We start from the raw sequence: 19,715 nt of genomic DNA, 5'->3' as shown, positions 1-19,715 counted from the left end.
GCGCTGAACAGAGCTCCAACTATGCAAATACTGCTGGAGCCGGATATTTTTCAAGAAAGCGCGCAGAGTCCTCAACATAAATATTTTTTAGGAAAATGCATTGCAAAAGAATAAGTGGTCATCAGATGACGATAAAATTCAAAACTTGCATCGTTATCTTGATGTCACTGCTAAAAAGTGGTACGACTTCCAGTTTCTTGAGAAGGCACCATTTTGTTGGGAGCAATGAAAAGCGAGTTTTTTTTTTTTTTTTGCTGCATCTTGGTTTCTTTGCACACAAACATGGCATGATGCACAAAACTACCAGTACAAATATGGATCCCCCTAAAATTTCACCCGAAGAAACGTCGTCTGCTACACGTAGCAGAGCCTAACCTGTCCTCGCAGACTGTTTTAGATCTATTGATGCAAGAGTTATCTAGGGAGATTTGAAGAGAAGTTGCGTTGATGGCTCCAAGGACTCCAGACAAGCTCCTGCAATGCCTCAAGAATTTGTTCCCCAGGGGAGAAAAGGAACAAGGAGGGTCGCCATAGAAAAAAAAACTCTTGAACAGACACGACAGGTGCAACATTAACACCCACTTGCCTACAAGTCAGTATGCACGTAGCTGCATAGATATTTCATGCCAATGTGAGCGTGGCGACGAGGACAGTGTTGAAACTCGCCACAGCTCTGCCCATAACCCAGCTCTCCACCACTTACTACTCAATCATCAGATTTCAATCAGATAAATAGCGGCTGGGAGAGCTTGTATTTAATATCGTCCAGCCTGCTCCATATACCCGTGAAAATCGATGGCAACAAAATGAATGCTTTGGTGGATAGTGGAGATTCTTTGTTTATCATTAAGAGAAATAGACTCAGCATCAGTTGTTTGCACACTGGTAAAGCCAATCGAGTGCAAAGATATGATGGTTCGGTTAGCTCGCATAACGAGTGGGCACTTGTCGACATCGAATTCCAAGGTCATTCTGTCACCAGCACTGTGTTGGCAATGCTAGACGTGACGTACAACTTTCTACTCTCTCACCGGACATGAAGAAGCTCAAGATTCTTGTCATCCCTTTACTGGGATGACAAATGGCTCGGAAACAATGGGTCACCAAGGAAGACAAAGGATCCAACACCTTGCCTATTGCGAGTCGTTAGTTGCGAAGACGACATCAAAGCCCTGTACCCTGAGTTCATCTTGCGTTGGGAGCCACACTCCAAAAATGAAGTCGCATCAAAAATCACTTATAAAACAGAGATACGAAGAGCTTCATACAATATGTAAAGAGAAAAGAAGACATGGCTGAAAAAAAAGTTGCAGGCAATGTTGGATGCAATGATAATTTGACCCTCAATATCCCCTTTTGCTTCACCTATCACTATCGCTCTGAAGGAAGATTGGACATTTCGTCTTTGTATGGATTATAGAGCACTCAACAAATCGAGTTGATACCATTCCCCTTGGCCAAGATAGGCACAATTATTGACAAACAGGTGGATGCCGATGGTTTTCTCGTATTGACCTGTGTAACGGTTTCTGACAAGTTCCCATGATCGAGGACACAAAGAAGCACACGGCCTTTGTTACACCATTTGACTTGTACTAGTACGAAGACAATCGCCTGCCATTTGAAAGAAAGAACTCTCCAGCCTGGTTCTAAAAGATAATGAATGACACACTAAAGCCATATCTCGGAAACTTATGCAACCTCTACATTGACGATCTACTCATTTTTTCGAAGACTGAAGAGAAGCATCAAAGTCACCTTTCTCAGGTTCTTAGAGCTCTTAGCCAAGCTCAGCTGAAGGTGAACTTCAAGAGCACATTTTTTTCAAAACACAGTTCTGTTTTTCGGCAGAGTCTTTGATGGGATTACAAAAAGCACGAAGCAGAATTCAGTTGAAAGAACTTCGAACTTAGAGAAGCCATACGATGTACACTCGCTGTGGGTATTTCTTGGCCTAGCTGGGTATTTTAGCTCTTTCATAAAAGATTATGCTGTAAAGACCAGGTGCCTCACAGGTTTGATGCAAAAGACATCGCTTTTCAATGGAGCCCAGAGTATGAAAAAGCTTACAACAAACTAGTCAAACTAATACCATCAGATACGATTCTTCGTATACCGGACTTCCCCATGCCTTTTGGGCTCAATATTGACGCGTCACATTATACAATGGGTACAGTTCTTTATCAGAAGGCATCAAAACTACCTGATCATCAAAAGCACCATGTTGTCAGTTTATATAGCCATACTTTTAAGCCTGCCGAAGCTAGTTTACCACCACTGAAAAAGAAGCATTTGCTGTTTTAAAAGCTGTCCAGTATTTTCGTACCTACCTGGAAGGTTCGAAATTCACCCTATTTACTGATAACCAAGCTTTGAAACATCTCCTAAACATGGCACAGCCAAAGAGCTGAATCGCTCGATGGGTGAACTATCTACAACAATTTTACTTCGAGATATCAAATCGTCCTGGTCCGCTGCTAACAGCTGCAGATGCATTGTCCAGATTACTTGTTCACAAGACAAGCGAGTAGCCTGAAGAAATAAATTGCGCCAACTTATCAGATGGAACCAAGAAAACGAACTTTGTTGACGGGAAATATCACGTACCATCCACAGTGGTTCACAAGATAATAGTCCAGAGTCGGGGGGGGGGGGGGGGGGGGGGAGGGGGACATGATGGCTTTAGTCGCACCTACAACAAGCTCCTGAAAAGATTTACTTGGCCAAGTATGAAGGAGGACGTGAAAGAACACGTTCGGACATGCCATCTATGCCAAGTGAACAAAGTTTAAGCAGGCAATAGATGCGATGATAACGTTCAAATATTCCAGCGTTCTTTTCGAAGTGATTCACTTAGATTTCGCTGAATTGAAAAAGAAGGACGAAGAAAACACAAGCATTTCTGCTTGGCATAGACGAATACGTATGCATGATAATAACTAAGGCAGGAAGGGAAGGTGCCAACAGCATTATTGCTTTCCTTGAATCAGAATGTTTCAGGTGCACCAAGGCTATAATTTGTGAAAACAGCCCCGCCTTTCGAAGTGCACAGCTGGCTAAGTGGAAAAAAGACCGTGGTATTATTTTCATGTTTTCTTTGCCATACCATCCTGCTGCAAATGGCTTGGCTGAACGTGCCATTCAAGATATTAAGCAATACCTAAAAATGTACCCCAGATTTCAAGGCGGCTGGAAGTGTTGGCTCGAGGCTGCGACCAGACATCACAACCGCTCGTACACCAGTGTTTCAGATGATATAGTCCTCTGTTTGCTATCTCTTAAGTGGTCTCTACCTTCCCTGCTGACCGCAAGCTTGGCCCCCTTGAAAAGCTCGTCCTCAAGGAAGCCAAGAAAAGCAAGGGCCAAAATGCCTCCTACAGACAGCACATGAAGAGGAACTTTGACAGAGATGCAACAGTGACATTCGAGATATACAAGTAGATTTGTTCTAATCCGGAAAGGAATTCGACAGACAATGATCAGTTTTATGGACCATTTCCAGTAGTTAAAATGGCACCTCAGAGCGATGTTCTCAAGACAGTTTAGTATCTAGGATCACCAGGACAAACTGAGTACGCTTCCATTGATAATGTGTTTAAGTACTACACCAGGTGGTGTAAGCCCAAGAACCCGGGGAGGGTGCAGCAATCTGAAAAGGGACTCTGAAGAAGAACAGAAATGAAACTTAGGGGAGAAATAAGTTAAGAGAACAGTAACAAATGGCAGACGAAACCCGTCTGTCCTATATTATTTGATGGTGCTGTTTATTTAACCTAGGACCGCTACAACAAAAACTAGGAAAGCTCGTGCTGTCAATTGCTAGCTTCCTGGTTAGCTCAATTAGTAGAGCGACCGCCTCGGAAAGGCGTTGGTCCCGATTTCAAACCCTAACCAGGACGAATTTTTCGGCAGCTAAGAAAAATTTCTTTCTGAGAAATCCATACGGCTTTCTTTGTGGCTTCGTGCTACAAACAAATGGTTGTCTTTTAGGCGCGAAGCTGCTCTTTGAACCACGTGTGTAACCTCATACATACGTGGGTCCGTACGAACGCCCCGGATCACGTTCCTTCGCCGTAGGCGGTGGAGTGATGCCAAGTAGGTCCCGCTGCAGCTGCACGTTATTGTCATGTTCCCCTCGCACGCTTCCCTCACAGATACGCGCTGATGCCCCTCTCTCCTTCACCTGCAGTGCCCACAGCTGCTGGCTTCTTCGCCTGCTCACAACACGCTACTCTCTTTCTTCACCCTCTCCACCGCTCGCACCACTCGACTGTACGTCGACACTATTTCGGCTCGTTTATCTGCGATCGAACTTACACAAAACAAAACGCGCCTCCAGTGTCATTATGTTTCGAACAAACATTTACTCGAGTAAACGCTACACCGATTTTCACTTCAAACTGTTCTTCCAGCACCCGCGTCGACGCCCGTTTCAGCCGGGTCAACGCCATGCGCACTACTGCTGTTTTGCATTCCATCAGGGTTTCTTTCGGGGAGATGGTCCATAATTTTTTCCCTTTCTTAACCCTTCCGCCACCATGCAGGTTTCCACAGAGCTTATTTGCAATACTTGTGTCCATAACCACGATGGGCAGCCAACAGGTGTTGTGCGGCTGCATACAGTCTATTAGGTCAAAATGTGTGGTACTCAAACAACACAGCAGAAATACAAAGTTTTCACATCGGGACTGTGAAATTCTCAAATTTCTATTCTCTTTATTTTAAATGCAAAGCATTTTACAGTCGCACCTACTAGCAAATCTGGCATTGGAAGTGTCGTCTACGCCCCCACTGCGCATGCTCGCGTCTTGTGCCAACTGTCGCTCCCCCCCCCCCCCCCTCTCTCGCCTCGCAAGGCCAACGCAAGCAGCGTCTACTAGTAAAAACTGACTGCTCGCCCTACACAACCGTTCACTGGCCACCCCGTATTTGTAGGCACTGGATCACACATTTGTAATTCAGTCAAGGGCATCTTTACTTGGCTTTTCCTGGACTTGATGCTTTACTTTACTCTAGTAGATGCAATGGAAGCAATAGTACTATCAACCAGTAGTGGGGCACAACACATCGCACCACTCGTTAAAGGTAACACTTCTCCTTCATTCAATAAATAGGAATAATAAAGACGAAATAACAACTTGGCATTTTCAAACCAAACTTGGCATTTTCAAACCAACCCCAGCCATGCAACTCACGCGATACCCCGACCACTCTGAGGAGCATTTACTCGAGTTCTTCCCATTGGAAAATGTGGACAGCTTTTTTAAAGAGACATTCGCAGCTGGAGTTTCTCACAGCAGAAAACTACAATCCACGCCAGCCACGTTAACATCTTCAATTAGCATCTTCTTGAACTAGTTAGTAATAATTTATACGGACTAAAGATGTCAAACACACATACCGAAGTCCCATTACCTTTCAATGTGCCTGTGTGTTGTGTGCCTTTCACAAAAGTCTAAAAACAGTTTGCCAGCCGGCTGAAAAAAATTTAAAAAAAAAAACACGTGCTGTAGTGAGAAAAGAAAAAGAGACTGTGATTGCATACCATAATGTACCTTGTTGAATTATTCATCAGCTACCTCATTTATAGACCGCACCCTGCAACGTATGATATTCTGAATTTTGTTTTCATTCTTTTCATCTTACTCGAAATAGTACATTGGCAAAAAAATTATTGAAAACATATCCTACTATTTGGTGATCTACATGTGGCTTTTATGGCATGACTCGCACGCCGACACTGACTATCAAACCAGGTTTAGCATGTTTTCTACAGGAACATATTGCAAATTAGTAATTGTTATATAGTGTTCATCAATACCATTAAAATAAAGCAACCACATGGCTTTACAACAATGACAAAGCCAACTGTTCCAAACTCTGTTCCAAAGCCAAACTCTTTCGAAGCCAAACTCTTACATGACAGGTGCTTGTGGTGTACAAAATTCATACTTGCCACCTTTCTGCGAAGTCACAAAGCATGGAAATTCAGTTGTGTGAGAGTCCAGACAAACTTGCAAGTATACTTCTCTACTTTTGAAACCGCCATCGACCTTCTAGCTGAACTCAAGAAACACAACTCCCCGAAACCACGTAATAAACACAACTAACACCTAAGGAAGTGGCGTAGGGCTAGCATAGTCAGCAAAGCAGACATATGCAAAAGTTGTTTTCATTCGGTACCATGGTGACTGGGTCGCGTGGCCACTGCCCTTTGCCCAGATGCCTGGTACTTTAGTGCCAAAAATACTTACCAGTACGCTAGAGTATGGTAACAATGAACTAGAAGGATAGTGGTGAGTGCTCTTCTGCAGCACAGCAACTGTCATAGCAGAAAAGACTGACATACGCGTGTAATTAAAAAAAAGTCACAGCATTGTCGCGATGGCGGAGCAATGAACGTGATAGCAACAAATTGGAAGGTCACACGCAGAATGGCAAGCAGATCGAAATGTGCCCCGCATTTCTCACGCACAAATGATGCACAAAATCTACTCACAGGTACAGATGAACGCGAATAACCATTCCAGTGTTACATCGCTGTGTCTGAAAAGCGCGCCCTTTTTGCAAACAGAGGCTGTACGATCGCAGTGACCGTTGTGCATCCCCTAACTACAACAGAATCGTTCCAGTGCAAACCCAACGTGAGCCAAGACTTATGATCCTCCCCACCACACCTGGAGATAAGGGCGCGCGAGAGATTGTCCACTCCCCTCCTTTTTGCGGGCCAAAGTACGTGTGAGAGATGAGAACCGCCGCGTGCTCATTGCGCCATCTTGCTGATAATGCTGAAAACACAATAGTTAATAAAATAATATTGCTTTAGCTCCGCTAAGTTTGAGCGTGAAGGAAAGATACTCTGCAGTCAAGAAGGGGAAACACAGACGACAGTGTGAACATGATAGTTTCCCCCGGAGAACATGATAGTTTCTGCCAGAAGCGGTAAGTAGTAGATATAAATAGCTAGTCATTTTAACGTTGGAAGAGGTACCTCTCGGTGGCTCAGTGGTTAATGCCTTGCATTCACGACACGGAGGTCCCACGTTTGAATCCGCGTGCCGGAGTCTTTTTTCTGAATTTTTTCTTTCTTGCATCTTCATATATATAGATGCCTATACATATACGGTGCACGACATCGATGCCGACGCCCACGCCGGCGGCAAAATCCAGCCAAGAGTGTCCATGTAATTGCTATTGCAATAAAAAAATGAACGACTCTGCTGTGAAGGCCACTTTTCCGAAGATGTGAGATAGCATTTGTGCAATCGAGAGATTAGGTCAAAATTCAAGAGTCTTCTGGACAACAATGGGAGAGTTGGCACGTATATTGTCCGAAATACAACAGAGGGAACACACACACAATGATTTATTGAGGGCAAACTTCTGCCCAGAAAAGTAGGTTTGATACGAAGAAGAGTCCGCTAAAGCGTTCTGCACACGTGTCCTTTTTTGGAAAAAATAAAGAGACCAGGTCAGTCTCCCAGCTCTTGCCAGTGCACGAGAAGCATGCACTGCCCTGTGCCAAGATGTGCAAGCACGAGCGAGGCACTGTAAATGCCCACACAGCGTCTTGCTGGTTCTCTTGGTGAAAACATTATTAGGAGCAATCTCTGTGCCAATATGAATTCCTGCCACCCTATGATAGCTGACAGAGCTACTTAAGTCTGCTTGGGGGTTTTTCATTGGTCTGTCCTGTTCTCATGGCTTCAGTTCCCCCATGAGATCGTTTAGTTTCTAAGTTCGGCATTTTCTACCTTTAGTGTATGAGTAGTCTGCCTTGACTCTTTTACTTCATTGTTAGGCGACGTACAGTCGAACACGGTAATATCAAACCCACATATATAGAATTTTCGGGTATATTGAACTCGTAAGTTATCCCCTTGAAATTTCTTTGTAGAAGTATAGAAATTCGCACATTTATATCAAACGGTATTTTTACCCGCCTTTTGCAATACTTGTCTCTCAATGCCCCACTCTGCTTACCACATAGGAGTTTTGGCAGTCCCTGATTTTGAAACAAGTAAGGGCTTAGGTCTAATAATTTTGGCCTCCCCAAAAGTAAGTCTCAGGTGAACAACAGCCATTTTTTGCTGTGGTATGCAATCAATGGTTGCTTTTGTGTGGAGAACGCCTCGTAATCCCTCCATCCCTTACCCCACTCGTTATTTCTACTGCACACGAAGCCACTCTGGAATAGTTCACACGAAGGCATGACTGCCGTAGTGATTTCGGTCGTCTGGAATGGACAGACAAGTCGAGCTTGTCATCCAGAATTACGATTGCCAGAATGCAGACAAAAGTGCCAAGATTGTAGTAATTCCACTGAATATGGTACTCCTTCTTCCAGAGTGACCAAGAGTGGCCATGGCAGAAAGTTACCATCGATATTGTCAGTCCCGTGAAAAGAGTGCCATACGAATGCCGATTCGCCATCACTCTCGTTGACTACTTCTCCAAGTGGCCGGAAGTACAATTCTGCAGCGAGGTGTTGACGCACAGTGACAAACTTTCTGCTGTCAGTATTTTCTCAAGAGAGCTGCTGCAACAACTTATGGTGACAATGGCCTTCAGTTTTGCTCTCGAGAATTTAAGCAGTTCCTCAAGAATTGAGCCATTTGCCGCTCACTCTTCGGTGTACCCAGGAAAATGGACTTGCAGAACACTTCAACCGTGTGTTCAAAAATTTTGTACAGACAACTTTGCTGGAACATCGGCCACTCCGCCGAGCAGTTATAGACTCCCTTGGCATCTACCAGTGCATATCTCATGTGACAATGGGGATCACGCTGGCTCTGTCCCTGCATAGAAAGCTGCTGAGAACAGGTCTGAATGTCATCGGACACCTGTACTCTTCTTTATTCAAAGAACTAGCCACTGAGCTCAGTTTGCTGCATCGTATGTGAAGCGAAAGCAAGAGAGCAGCAAGAAGCAAACAGATCTTCATCAAGCTGCAAAGACGACCAACATCACCGTTGCAGACTTCGTTCGGCTGAGCCTCCATCACCTTCAAGGAAGGCCTTTCATTTGGCAGTCCCTGTAAAGTGGTGGAACAATGCGGACAGTTCTCTTTCTGTCTCGATGATGGCAAGAAATGAAATGCATCTAAGCTTGCCAAAGTTCTTTCAGACTCCTATACTTTGCATTCCCAAGTGACTTGGTACGTACCAGAGGCTAGCACACCTGTGTTAACATCACTGGGAAATTCAGAGCTACCTGCTGCTTGTGAGGCTCCTCAAGCGCCGGCTGCAACTAAGCCCGCTTCTGCGGGTACCCATGCGGTTCACAACACTGGAATGCCTGAACCACAAGCAGGTGCGCCTCTTCCAGCTGGAGCGGCCAACCAAGCTGCTTCTAACCCCAGGTCTCCCTGAAGCATGTTAGTGGGCGGGACTCACGACGACGGGCTACGAGCTTAAAACCAGTTGAATGTTCTAACCCCTGTAACTTCAAAAGAGTGGCTACTTGGGCTCGTTGGTATTGCAATTTTTAAATAAATATAGTTTCTATCTGTTCTTTCCTATCTCTCTTCTTTCTAAAACGTTCCCTGTGCACTAAGTATATTTCTTTCAAAAATGAAAAAAAAGCCCTGTCACTCCTTTAGTACCGGCACGCATTTGCAAAAATTTTGTGACAGCATGGTCCCATAGTAGAAATGTGCATATTTCTGTTAATTATAATTTTTGGCCCTGGTGGTTGTTTACTGGCCCTTCAATAAATATGTAAATGACTGAGAATCACTTATTGAGCTCACTTTCTAAAGCCAACCAAAATAAACATTTTCCGCATGTCAGAAGTAACATTTTAGAAAGCTCGTGCTCTGCAGTGCCTTTCGAAACGGAAAACAGTTCTCCCTTAATAAATCGTTGCTGGGCGAGTTGGTGGTTGCATAACATTGTGAATTTAGTTCCACAAAAGACTAGCACAGGTAGGAGACAGACAGGTGCTACTAATAACCGGGTCATTGCAAAGGCCGCAATGAAATATAAGCACAGTCGTGCGCAGATGCAGCGAGCAAGTGTCACGGCAGCACCGCTTACCAGACTTTATGTAAGAACAAAGCCTCGCTTTGTTCTTACACAAGCAGATACACGTGTCACTAACAGAGTTAATCCTTTTTTTTTTCTTTATGAACCACCACTTCCTGCGCTCTCAATCATACGAATTAGTGGCTTGTCGGCGTTGCAGTTCCACCTCTGCTTTCCGAGCTCTCCTCTTCAGGGTAGCTTGCTGTTCGTGCAGACATCGAGCCACCACCTCCCATGCTCTCACTTGTGATCTAGCAGCTTGTTGTTGGCATTGCCACTTGGCCTTTCATGGGCAAGAGCACAATTACGATTTTTTCATCCTTGGGCTAATGTTGACATATTGTGACGGGGTGGCGGCACGAACAAAAGGAACACACTAAATGTTCAGACGAAATTGTTTATTTGGCCGAACTTGTGGCCACATAGAATGAAAGTCAGATTACAGCAGGACACTGGCACTGATATCCGCGAACAGAGCATCGGCCGTCGATCAACTGACAAGCGGCGAAGCGCGTATTCCAGCCTTATCACTAGTCGCCGCACAAGCTCTGGATTTATCTCGTGTGTTCATGTCTTTCGCGCAATCTTAACAAAACAATTTACAATAATTGCAAACCTCCTCGAACGATGAGTTTGTGCTGAGCATTTCTGACAGGCTTTGGGAGAAAAACCGAATTTAAACAAGAGTGAAAATAACGAACGCACATGGAAATATGATTTCAAGTTAATAACATCAAATTTCCACTAGTGACCAGCATTTCGTGAAAATAGCCAAGAGGGATGGTCATGAATAGCCACATTTTCCAAGCCAAATCAGCTTCACAATCGCAGAACTCTCGTAGGTACAAAACTGGCCTTAAGGCACGATGAAACACCACAAGAGAGGACTAGTTATGAATGTACACCAACTCGGTCAATAAAAAGCTCTTTTAAGCTAATTGGAACATATTCTTGGCCTTCCTAAAGCAATTTCTGCGTTTCATACCTAGAATCGAGAGTTCTCCCTTTTCCTGCAAGTTTCACATTTTGACCATTCAGCCATTCTTGAGAATTTACGAGTCACCACTCAACAATAGCAAACAGCTTTCATTTTCCTTCCCCGAATTATTTTTCGGTGCTAGATGACCGTGATTTCAAATCCCCTGAATCATATCTTTATGTTTACTGATAACACTGAATGCACAAATCTGTTTTATAACCCTGACTACTGCTAATTCATACCCTGTGGATATCGCATTTGACAACATTTTTCGTAATAATACAAAAGTACTCAGACTTTAGAGAGTTTATTGCAAGAACACTTGCACTGCATCACAAAAAGTCACGTGTTGGTATTCCTAGCCTGAAGTTGGACTGCTCCTATTCCCTTCGATTCCTGAATTTCTGCCAGATGTCTTAGGAAAGTTGTTGACCTCAGAAATTAGATCTGCTGTTAAAGAAAAGATTCTCTTTCTCTCTACACTGCACTGTCTACTGCTGACTCGCACATATTGAAGGTGTTTCGTACATTAATACCCACCCACTTAAGAAAAGTTTGACTAGTTTTCACGCCCAGACATAAAAGATTCTTTCTAAATGAAATGGGAAATTGTTTAGGGAGATTCCACGAGAGATCGACACTGATCGAAAAGTTGATATTTTAGACTAAATCGTGTTCTATATTTTGTGCACATACCACCCAATAGTCTGAAAGTGAACTTCGCTTTTTTATTACCTGCATATTTTATCAGGAAAAAATATTATACTTATTTTGTACAGAGGGACCAATTTCGTGCCTTGTCATTTCCGAAAGTTAATAACGATATAAAAACATAAATATTAGCTTGATGAAGACTATTTTTATTCAACTTGATTAAAACAATTTTTCGTAAATGTACGCGCAATGAAGAGTGAAGTAGCATTGTTTGAAGCTTGTATGTTGAAGCTAAGTGTTTCTGAAAAATGTCTGAACAGGTTACAATTTTTAACGGTTGCTTGATTTCAGATTTTTTTTCTCCTAAGCTATACCAGCTAGTGTTTCATAACTTGGTGACCCATTAGAACATAATGTTTGCAATGTTGCCTGTTTATACCCTTTCTGTTTATACCCTTTATGCTTTTTCTTGTAGGCAATGTATGGTATCTGTCATGGTTAGGTTCGTCACATAGCAAGGCGTGTGACGCGAGGAAGATGGAGACAGTGAGGAAAACAAAAGGAAGTTATATTGGACGGAAAAAAAAAACTATTGCGCATACAGTACTAAAGTCGTACACGCACGCGGTTTACAAACATAAGAAAATAGACAGTCTCACAGTCTGAGCCGTAACCCAATGCCTTGAAGTGGGATTCGTTGCGTACTCAGATGCAGTCGTCTCTTGTGTGCCAGGTCAGCATACCACTGTAGAGGGCATCACCAGGTTTAGGCGTAGCCGCACACTGTCAGCGACGTCGGCTCGGTGGACGTGGTCCGCAGCTCCGGTCTTTCGAGGGCGCTTGCCGTACCGGAGATGTCCACAGGACCACTCACCCAGAACTCATGCCTGGCCACGCCAACACGCCATGCCCCAAGGATGTCAATGGCTTGAGGACAGAAACCCGGCCTTTCGAACCTCGCGCGCAGTTGCGGGTTCGCCCTAGGCTCCCTTGCGTCGTCTTGCCGACGTCCGAACAGCTTCGTTCTCTGCGAGCGTCTCCTCTTCTTTCTTTAGTGGGCACGCTGCAATGCCCCTTCATTCTTCTCATCTTCCAGGTGATGCGGCGCTGTCGTCTGCTATGCTCGCATTTTTTAAGCTATTACATCACATCACCCCCCACTTAAGAAAGTTTTCCGGTAGAAGAACTTGAGGGCACTGGGGACACGTTGGTTCGCAGTCGAAAACACACACGTAAGCACCACTGCACACTATAGCAGTTCGGTGCCTCGCACACTTGGGACATTCGGTCACAAAAGTACACACCAGAAAAAAAAAGAAACAAGTCACAGAACTAAAGCGTCATGATACTTGTATCACGCGCTGTAAGGTTCACATCATAAGCTATTAATACCATTGAGCATCGATTTTTCATACAGACTTTGCTCACGGAGTTGGCAAACGGCTCATGTAATCTGCGCCTATGTTGTCTCTGCCTTTGATATACTCGACCGAAAAGTCGTACTCCATAAAAATGAGGCTCCACAGTAACACGCGGCTGCTCACATACTTGGTTGACTTGATGTACACAAGCGGTTTGTGGTCCCTCTGTAGAATGAATGTGCATCCGAATAAGAAGATATGAAGTTTCCGGACCACCCACACAAGAGCCAGGGCCGCTCGCTCCACTGTAGAGTAAGCAGCTTCGCGTGGTTGCAGTATACGGCTTGCGTATGACACTGGGTGCAGTATTCCTTGCGTTGGAATGGAACGCATGGTAGCTCGGCGCTTTCGGTGTCATGTGCCTGGCAAACAGCTGATGCTTCATGCAGGGGTGCAGGCTGCCATTCCTCATACTTTTTTAGTAGGTTTATATGGAATAGCGTGCTTCTGGTACCGAGGTCTATTAAATAATCGACATCACTTCTCCTCTCAAGGACATTAAAGGGTCCCTTCCTTGTCAGAACCAATTTGTTGGTATCCGATGAAAGCAGAAGCAGAACCTTGTCTCCAGGGGATAATTGACGTGGTCTGGTCTTTTGGTCATAATGCTTCTTTTGTACTATCTTCGCTTTCTGAAGCTCCTCGTTGGCTAAACGGCAGGTGTATTCAAGACGATTCCGCAGTTCGACAACGTACCGGTAGGATGTTTTTACATCATCATCAAGATGATCAGCGGCCCATAATTCTTTCAATATCGCCAGGGGACCTCTGACGTAACGGCCGTAGAGCAAGTAGAACGGAGAGAAGCCTAAGCTTTACTGGGGAACTTCGTGATAAGCGAAGAGTAAGGGCGCCAGGTACCGGTCCCATTTCTTCGGACACTCCCGACACATTCTTCTTATCATTTGTTTCAGGGTGCCGTTAAACATCTCCACAAGGCCATTAGACATGGGATGATATGGGGTTGTTGGCAATTGTTTGAAGGAGAGAAGTCGGCTTAGCTCCTTCATTAGGCGTGACGAGAATGACGTGCCTCTGTCACTGATTATCTCCCATGAGACACCTACACGAGAAAACATCTCCAGAAGTGCCTCAGCGACTTTCTCCGCCTCGATGCTCGGCAGTGCTACAGCATCGGGATAACGTGTTGCCATGTCCACCATTGTCAGTACGTACTTGTTTCCGCCCTCTGACATCGGTGATAATGAACCCACAATATCAATGGCTACTCTCTTGAACAGGGTGTCAATTATAGGAGTGTTGCCGAGAGGTACACGACCCACCAAGTGCTTGGGAATAGTTCTTTGACATATATCACACGATTTAACAAATCGTGTGATGTCTGACTGAACCCCTGGCCAGTAGAACGCTTCAAGTACTCGGTCTGTAGTTCGTTTAATTCTCTGATGGCCCGAAAGGATGCCTTCGTGGGCGATTTTCATAACAAATAGTCGGAGGCACCTTGGTACCACAAGCTGATTCACCTGCCTCTTAGAGTGAAGGGTTTACTTGCGATAGAGAATTCCGTCCTTCATAAAGAACAATATTTTAGCAAACCTTGTCGTGACCTCTTTGTTAACGGCTTCGAAGCATTTCCGCAGGCTGCTGTCTTCCTCCTGTTTGGTTCTGAAGTCCTGTGGCCTGATGTCCAAGGGGTTAATAACTGGAGCCAGAAGTAGATGTGGATTTCCTGCCTGTCGGTTTATAGCAGCAACTTTTGTCTTGAAACGTGTTTTCCTTGCAGCCGACATCGAAGTCTTTGCATACAAGGGTCCGTGTGCAGAACCGGATTTTTCTGCGCCAGAATATTCTTCTGCAGTGTTCTGGGTGTAAAGACGGCTCTTCCAATTGTTATCAGGATTGTGAGCATCTCGAACGCCTTCCACTTTTCCCATGACATTATATAGAGGAGTATCCATACAAAGGGCTCGAGTTTTGCCAGTGAAGAAAGGTGAAAAAATTTCCATGTGTGCTTCAGGCAGCTTCATCAACCGTCCTTCCAAGAGGTAAATCGAGGAAACCTTTCCAGTCAGTTAGCTATCCGCCACAAGAGACCTTTTGACAATGATTGAATCGCATCCGGTATCTCGCAGTACTCTTGCGGGATATCCTTCGAGTACACCTTCGCCCGTGGGCATCGATTTTTCCTTCAGCTTGGCTGGGTGCGTTTCTGCGCACTCCGGACTATAAGGAACACAAAGGGAAGCCTGCGACTCTGAATTAATTATCTTGGCTCCATCTCTTTGTTGAAAAGAGCATGAGGCCTTCTCAACGCTGTTAGCCCTTTTGGAGAGGTCACCTGTTTTATGCCCAGTGCGGCGGCATTTTCCACAAAAGGGTGGCTTTGTACCTGGACCCTTTGTGTTGGTCGAGAAATCAGCAGCTCTGTGACCCTTTTTGTTGCAAAGGAAACACTGCGGTCTCTCTTTGTCATCTTGCTGCTCAGACATTCGAGTTTGACCTGGAGGCTTGCTCAGGATATCACCTTTACATTTGCCAAGGTTAATCATCCCTTGGGCCTTCAAGTAGTGGTCTGTAGCCTCCACAAGTTTTTCAAGGCTTTCACAGTTTCTTTCTTTAAGAAAAACAGCGAGTTTCTCATGGCATTGTGCGAGAAACTGCTCCGAGACAATTTTGTCTCGCAGAGCATCGTAGGTCCAGTCTGTCTTGGCCATTTCTTGCCAATGGTCAAAATAACCTAATAGACGCCTGGCAAACTGCGTGCCCGTTTCAAAATTATCTGGTTTCGCTCATCGAAATTTTGTCCGATAGCCTTCTTCTGTGAACCTAAAGCGTTGTAGTAGCGTTTTCTTCAACATTACGTAGTCCGTGGCATGTTCAGGTGCCATCTTACCAACTACACTCAAGGCCTCTCCGGTCAAGCAAAGGCTTAGTGATAGGGCCCATTTGTCTTGCGGCCAGTCTTGACTAGTAGCGACGCGCTCAAATTGCTGTATATATGTGTGTCCAGCTCATCGTGTTCCACGTTAAAGGCTGGGATGAGTTTATGTGGACTTCGGTAGCTCTGCGTAGGGCCTATGGGCGCACCCTCGGTAAGCTGCCCAGTAGTTGTGCTACCTGCTGTCGCACCTAACTGATGCAACCTTAACTTGAGCTCAAGAACTTCCTTCTCTGCTTGTAATCTAGCAACTGCCTCTGCCTCGGCTTCTTTTGCGGCATTCCTCTCAGCCAGACAAGCGTCACGTGCCTCTTTTTCGCGTGTGCGTTCTTGGTCCTTCAATTCTTTTAGTGCTGACCCACTTAAACCCAATTCCTTTCCAATCGCCGTCAGCATATCTGCCTCCATCATCGACCGTCACACACACATATGCAATGTGATGCTCTTCTTAGATGTAACAAGAGTAGTCCCCTCTCGCGGACGCCAGATATGTCGTGGTTAGGTTCGTCACATAGCAAGGGGTGTGACGCGAGGAAGATGGATACAGTGAGGAAAACAAAAGGAAGTTATATTGGACGGGAAAAAAAAACCATTGCGCATACAGTACTAAAGTCGTACACGCACGCGGTTTACAAACATAAGAAAATAGATAGTCTCACAGTCTGAGCCGTAACACGGTGCCTTGAAGTGGGACCCGTTGCGTACTCGGATGCAGTCGACTCTTGTGTGCCAGGTCAGCATACCACTGTAGAGGGCATCACCAGGTCTAGGCGTAGCCGCACACTGTCAGGGACGTCGGCTCGGTGGACGTGGTCCGCAGCTCCGGTCTTTCGAGGGCGCTCGCCGTACCGGAGATGTCCACAGGACCACTCACCCAGAAGTGTGCCTGGCCACGCCGACACGCCGTGCCCCAAGGACGTCAATGGCTCGAGGACAGGAACCCGGCCTTTCGAACTTGCGCGTAGTTGCGGGTTCGCCCTAAGCTCCTTTCCGTCGTCTTGCCGGCGTCCGAACAGCTTCGTCCTCCGCGAGCGTCTTCTCTTCTTTCTTCAGTGGGCGCGCTGCAATGCCCCTTCATTCTTCTCATCTTCCAGGTGACGTGGCGCTGTCGTCTGCTATGCTCGCATTTTTTTAAGCTACTACATCACAGTATCATAGGGTTTCAACTATAGGAAACGGTAAGAAATCTGTAATTTTAACGGAACATAATTTACTAAAGCCTAGCAAAGCATGAAACCTCACTCTCCCACCTAAGAGCGGCAAGCTTGGGAGTGATTAAGCAGTCATCTGAAATGATGGTGTAGAAGACCGTATGGCTGAAGAATGTCAAAATGCTCTATGCAAATGGGATTACCTAGATACCATTCATTACTTTATGATTGTTTTAGTGCATATTTTTGCCACGTGTTCCAGGCCAATGTTTTTGGTGCATTTGGTCAACCTCTTCTAACGATACAAATTATGGTCATGTTTTGTTAGTGTCAAGCACTGCTGTAAGTCATCTAGAAAAAATGCAGCGTTTTGAGCCCACCATGGCTTTTGTTCAATGCATTCCTCAGCTTAAGAGGCGATAGGGGAGGGGGTCATTCCAAGTGTTCATGTACTACCTTCGGTGGTCCTATGCTGATGTTAGATCATGTCAATTCATCGCGCTGTCTGCAAATTTGTGCGGATGGCCTTAGAGTGTGTCATTACGTGTTGCTCATCGGGCATTAAAGCTGAGCGAAGTGCACCAGAAATGTGCCTTTACAAAAATTTATTCCTCAATGTGCTAAATCTGCTGCTGGTCTGTAAGTATCGTCCTGTTCAAACAACTCAGAAGCTCATTCCCACTTTTTTTATCCCAATTTCTCACGCATTTATTGCCTAAGTGCATTATCAAAAAGCGGGAATTCGGACCTGTAATATCGTCACTGCAAATAAAATATATGCAATATGTTTTTTGATATCCTTTTTCTATTACCTGTGAGGAACATTTTATAAGATTTTAAGAAAAAGTGAAGATGGTGTTTTTTGAATGTTGATTTTTCAATAGGCTTTATTGTCGATGAATTTGAAAGTTAGAAGCCATTTACAAAATTATGTGCTTGAGCTACAGCAACAGTATTGACAAACAATATAGTTAACATTATGTTCTAATAGGTCACCACAGTATGAAACACTTATTGGTATAGCTTAGGAGAAAAAAAATCTCAAATCAAGCAACTTTTTAAAGGTGTCACCAGTTCAGACATTTTTCAGAAAGACTTTGTCTCAGCATACAAGCTTCAAACAATGCTGCTTCACTCTTCATTACGCGCACAATTAATAGAAAAAAATCGGCTTTATCAAGCTAATATTTGTGTTTTTATGTCATTGTAAACTTTTGAAAATGACAAGGGACGAAATTGGTCCCTCTGCACAAAATATGTTCAATATTTTTTCCTCCTAAGCTATGCAGTTCATAAAAAACAAAGTTCACTTTCGGGCTACTGAGTGGTATGCGCACAAAATATAAAATAACCAATCAAATTGACAATAATAAACAATAATAAAATAAACAATAAATGACAATAATAAAATAAACAATAAACAATCAAATAGCCCAACGCTCCTTCCCCATTTTTCTCTCAATCACTTCTCAAATTTTATCTTGCTGCATGCTTCCCTGCCCTCAAATGATGTCCACGCCATATCACCTTGTACTCCCTGATTTCGTGTATTCCCTTGAGCTACTAAAGCAAGCCTACCTATTCCACGTTGCTTAATTTCTAATCTTGCTTGAACTTGTGATCTCATGCACAAGACTGCATTGCCAAACGTCAGACCCGGAACCCTGACCCCTTTCTATATTCCTCTCACAACATCATACCTATTGTAATTCCACAGTGCCCTATTTTTCATCACTGCTGCATTCCTGTTGCCTTTAGTCGTTACGTATATTTTGTGTTCCCTTAGGTACTCGGTCCCACTGCTTAGCCATACACCCAGATATTTGTATTGATCTGTTATCTCTAGCGTTACCTCCGGTATCCTAAGCTCACTACCTTCATTATCTTTAAAAATCATGACTGCTGATTTTTCCTAACTGAATCTGAAATCTAATCTATCTCCATTACCGCAGATGTCCATCAATATTTGCAAATCTTCCTTGTTGTCGGCCATTAGCACTATATCATCTGTGTACATCAATGCTGGTAGTGCCTGTTCAATGAGTTTTTCTCCTTTGACGAAAGAAAGGGTTAAGCCAAGTCCACTTCCCTCTAATTTGGCCTGTAATCCTTGTACGTACACCATGAATAACAAGGGTGACGAGGACACCCCTGCCTAAGCCTCCGTTATACCTCTGTGGGCTTGGATACCTGTTTTTCCCACTTAATAACTACCTTGTTACTTTTATATCCTTTAAAAGATTAGTGACTGCATTTTCCACACCTAGTGTGTCCAGTATTCCCCACAAGTCCTCTCGAACCACGTTATTGTACGCTCCCTTGATATCCAAAAATGCTAGCCACAGGGGCCTGTGTTCCTTTTCTGCTATTTCGATGCACTGAGTCAGTGAAAACAGATTGTCTTCCAACCTCCCGTGTTTTCGAAATCCCTTCTACAGTTCCCCCAGCACCGCCTCATCCACTATACATGCCTGCAGTCTTTCCTTTATAATCTGCATTGCCAGTCTGTAGACCACTGATGTCCCTGTTATAGGACGGTAGTTGTTTATGTGAGCTTTGTCCCCCTTTCCTTTATAGATCATGCTC

General features: G+C 44.4%; 1 protein-coding gene across 5 annotated transcripts in view; it reads right to left on the bottom strand.

The window, feature by feature from the left end:
- Positions 1 to 19,715, bottom strand: part of Coa7 (Cytochrome c oxidase assembly factor 7) — a 51,588-nt gene that overhangs the window by 23,468 nt on the left and 8,405 nt on the right. For 2 of the 5 annotated variants that reach the window (XM_075882969.1, XM_075882967.1), the window contains exon 2: positions 8,971 to 9,034. The exons of the other annotated variants lie outside the window; for them this stretch is intronic. In XM_075882969.1, the coding sequence (XP_075739084.1) occupies positions 8,971 to 9,034 (64 nt within the window). The remainder of the gene's footprint in view (positions 1 to 8,970; positions 9,035 to 19,715) is intronic. 5 annotated transcript variants of the gene reach the window in all.

The sequence above is a fragment of the Rhipicephalus microplus genome, unplaced genomic scaffold (genome assembly GCF_043290135.1).
Source record: "Rhipicephalus microplus isolate Deutch F79 unplaced genomic scaffold, USDA_Rmic scaffold_14, whole genome shotgun sequence".
Classification (NCBI taxonomy): Eukaryota; Metazoa; Arthropoda; class Arachnida; order Ixodida; family Ixodidae; genus Rhipicephalus; species Rhipicephalus microplus.
The sequence above is the reverse complement of the archived record's forward strand: the minus strand, read 5'-3'. Positions and strand labels throughout refer to the sequence as shown.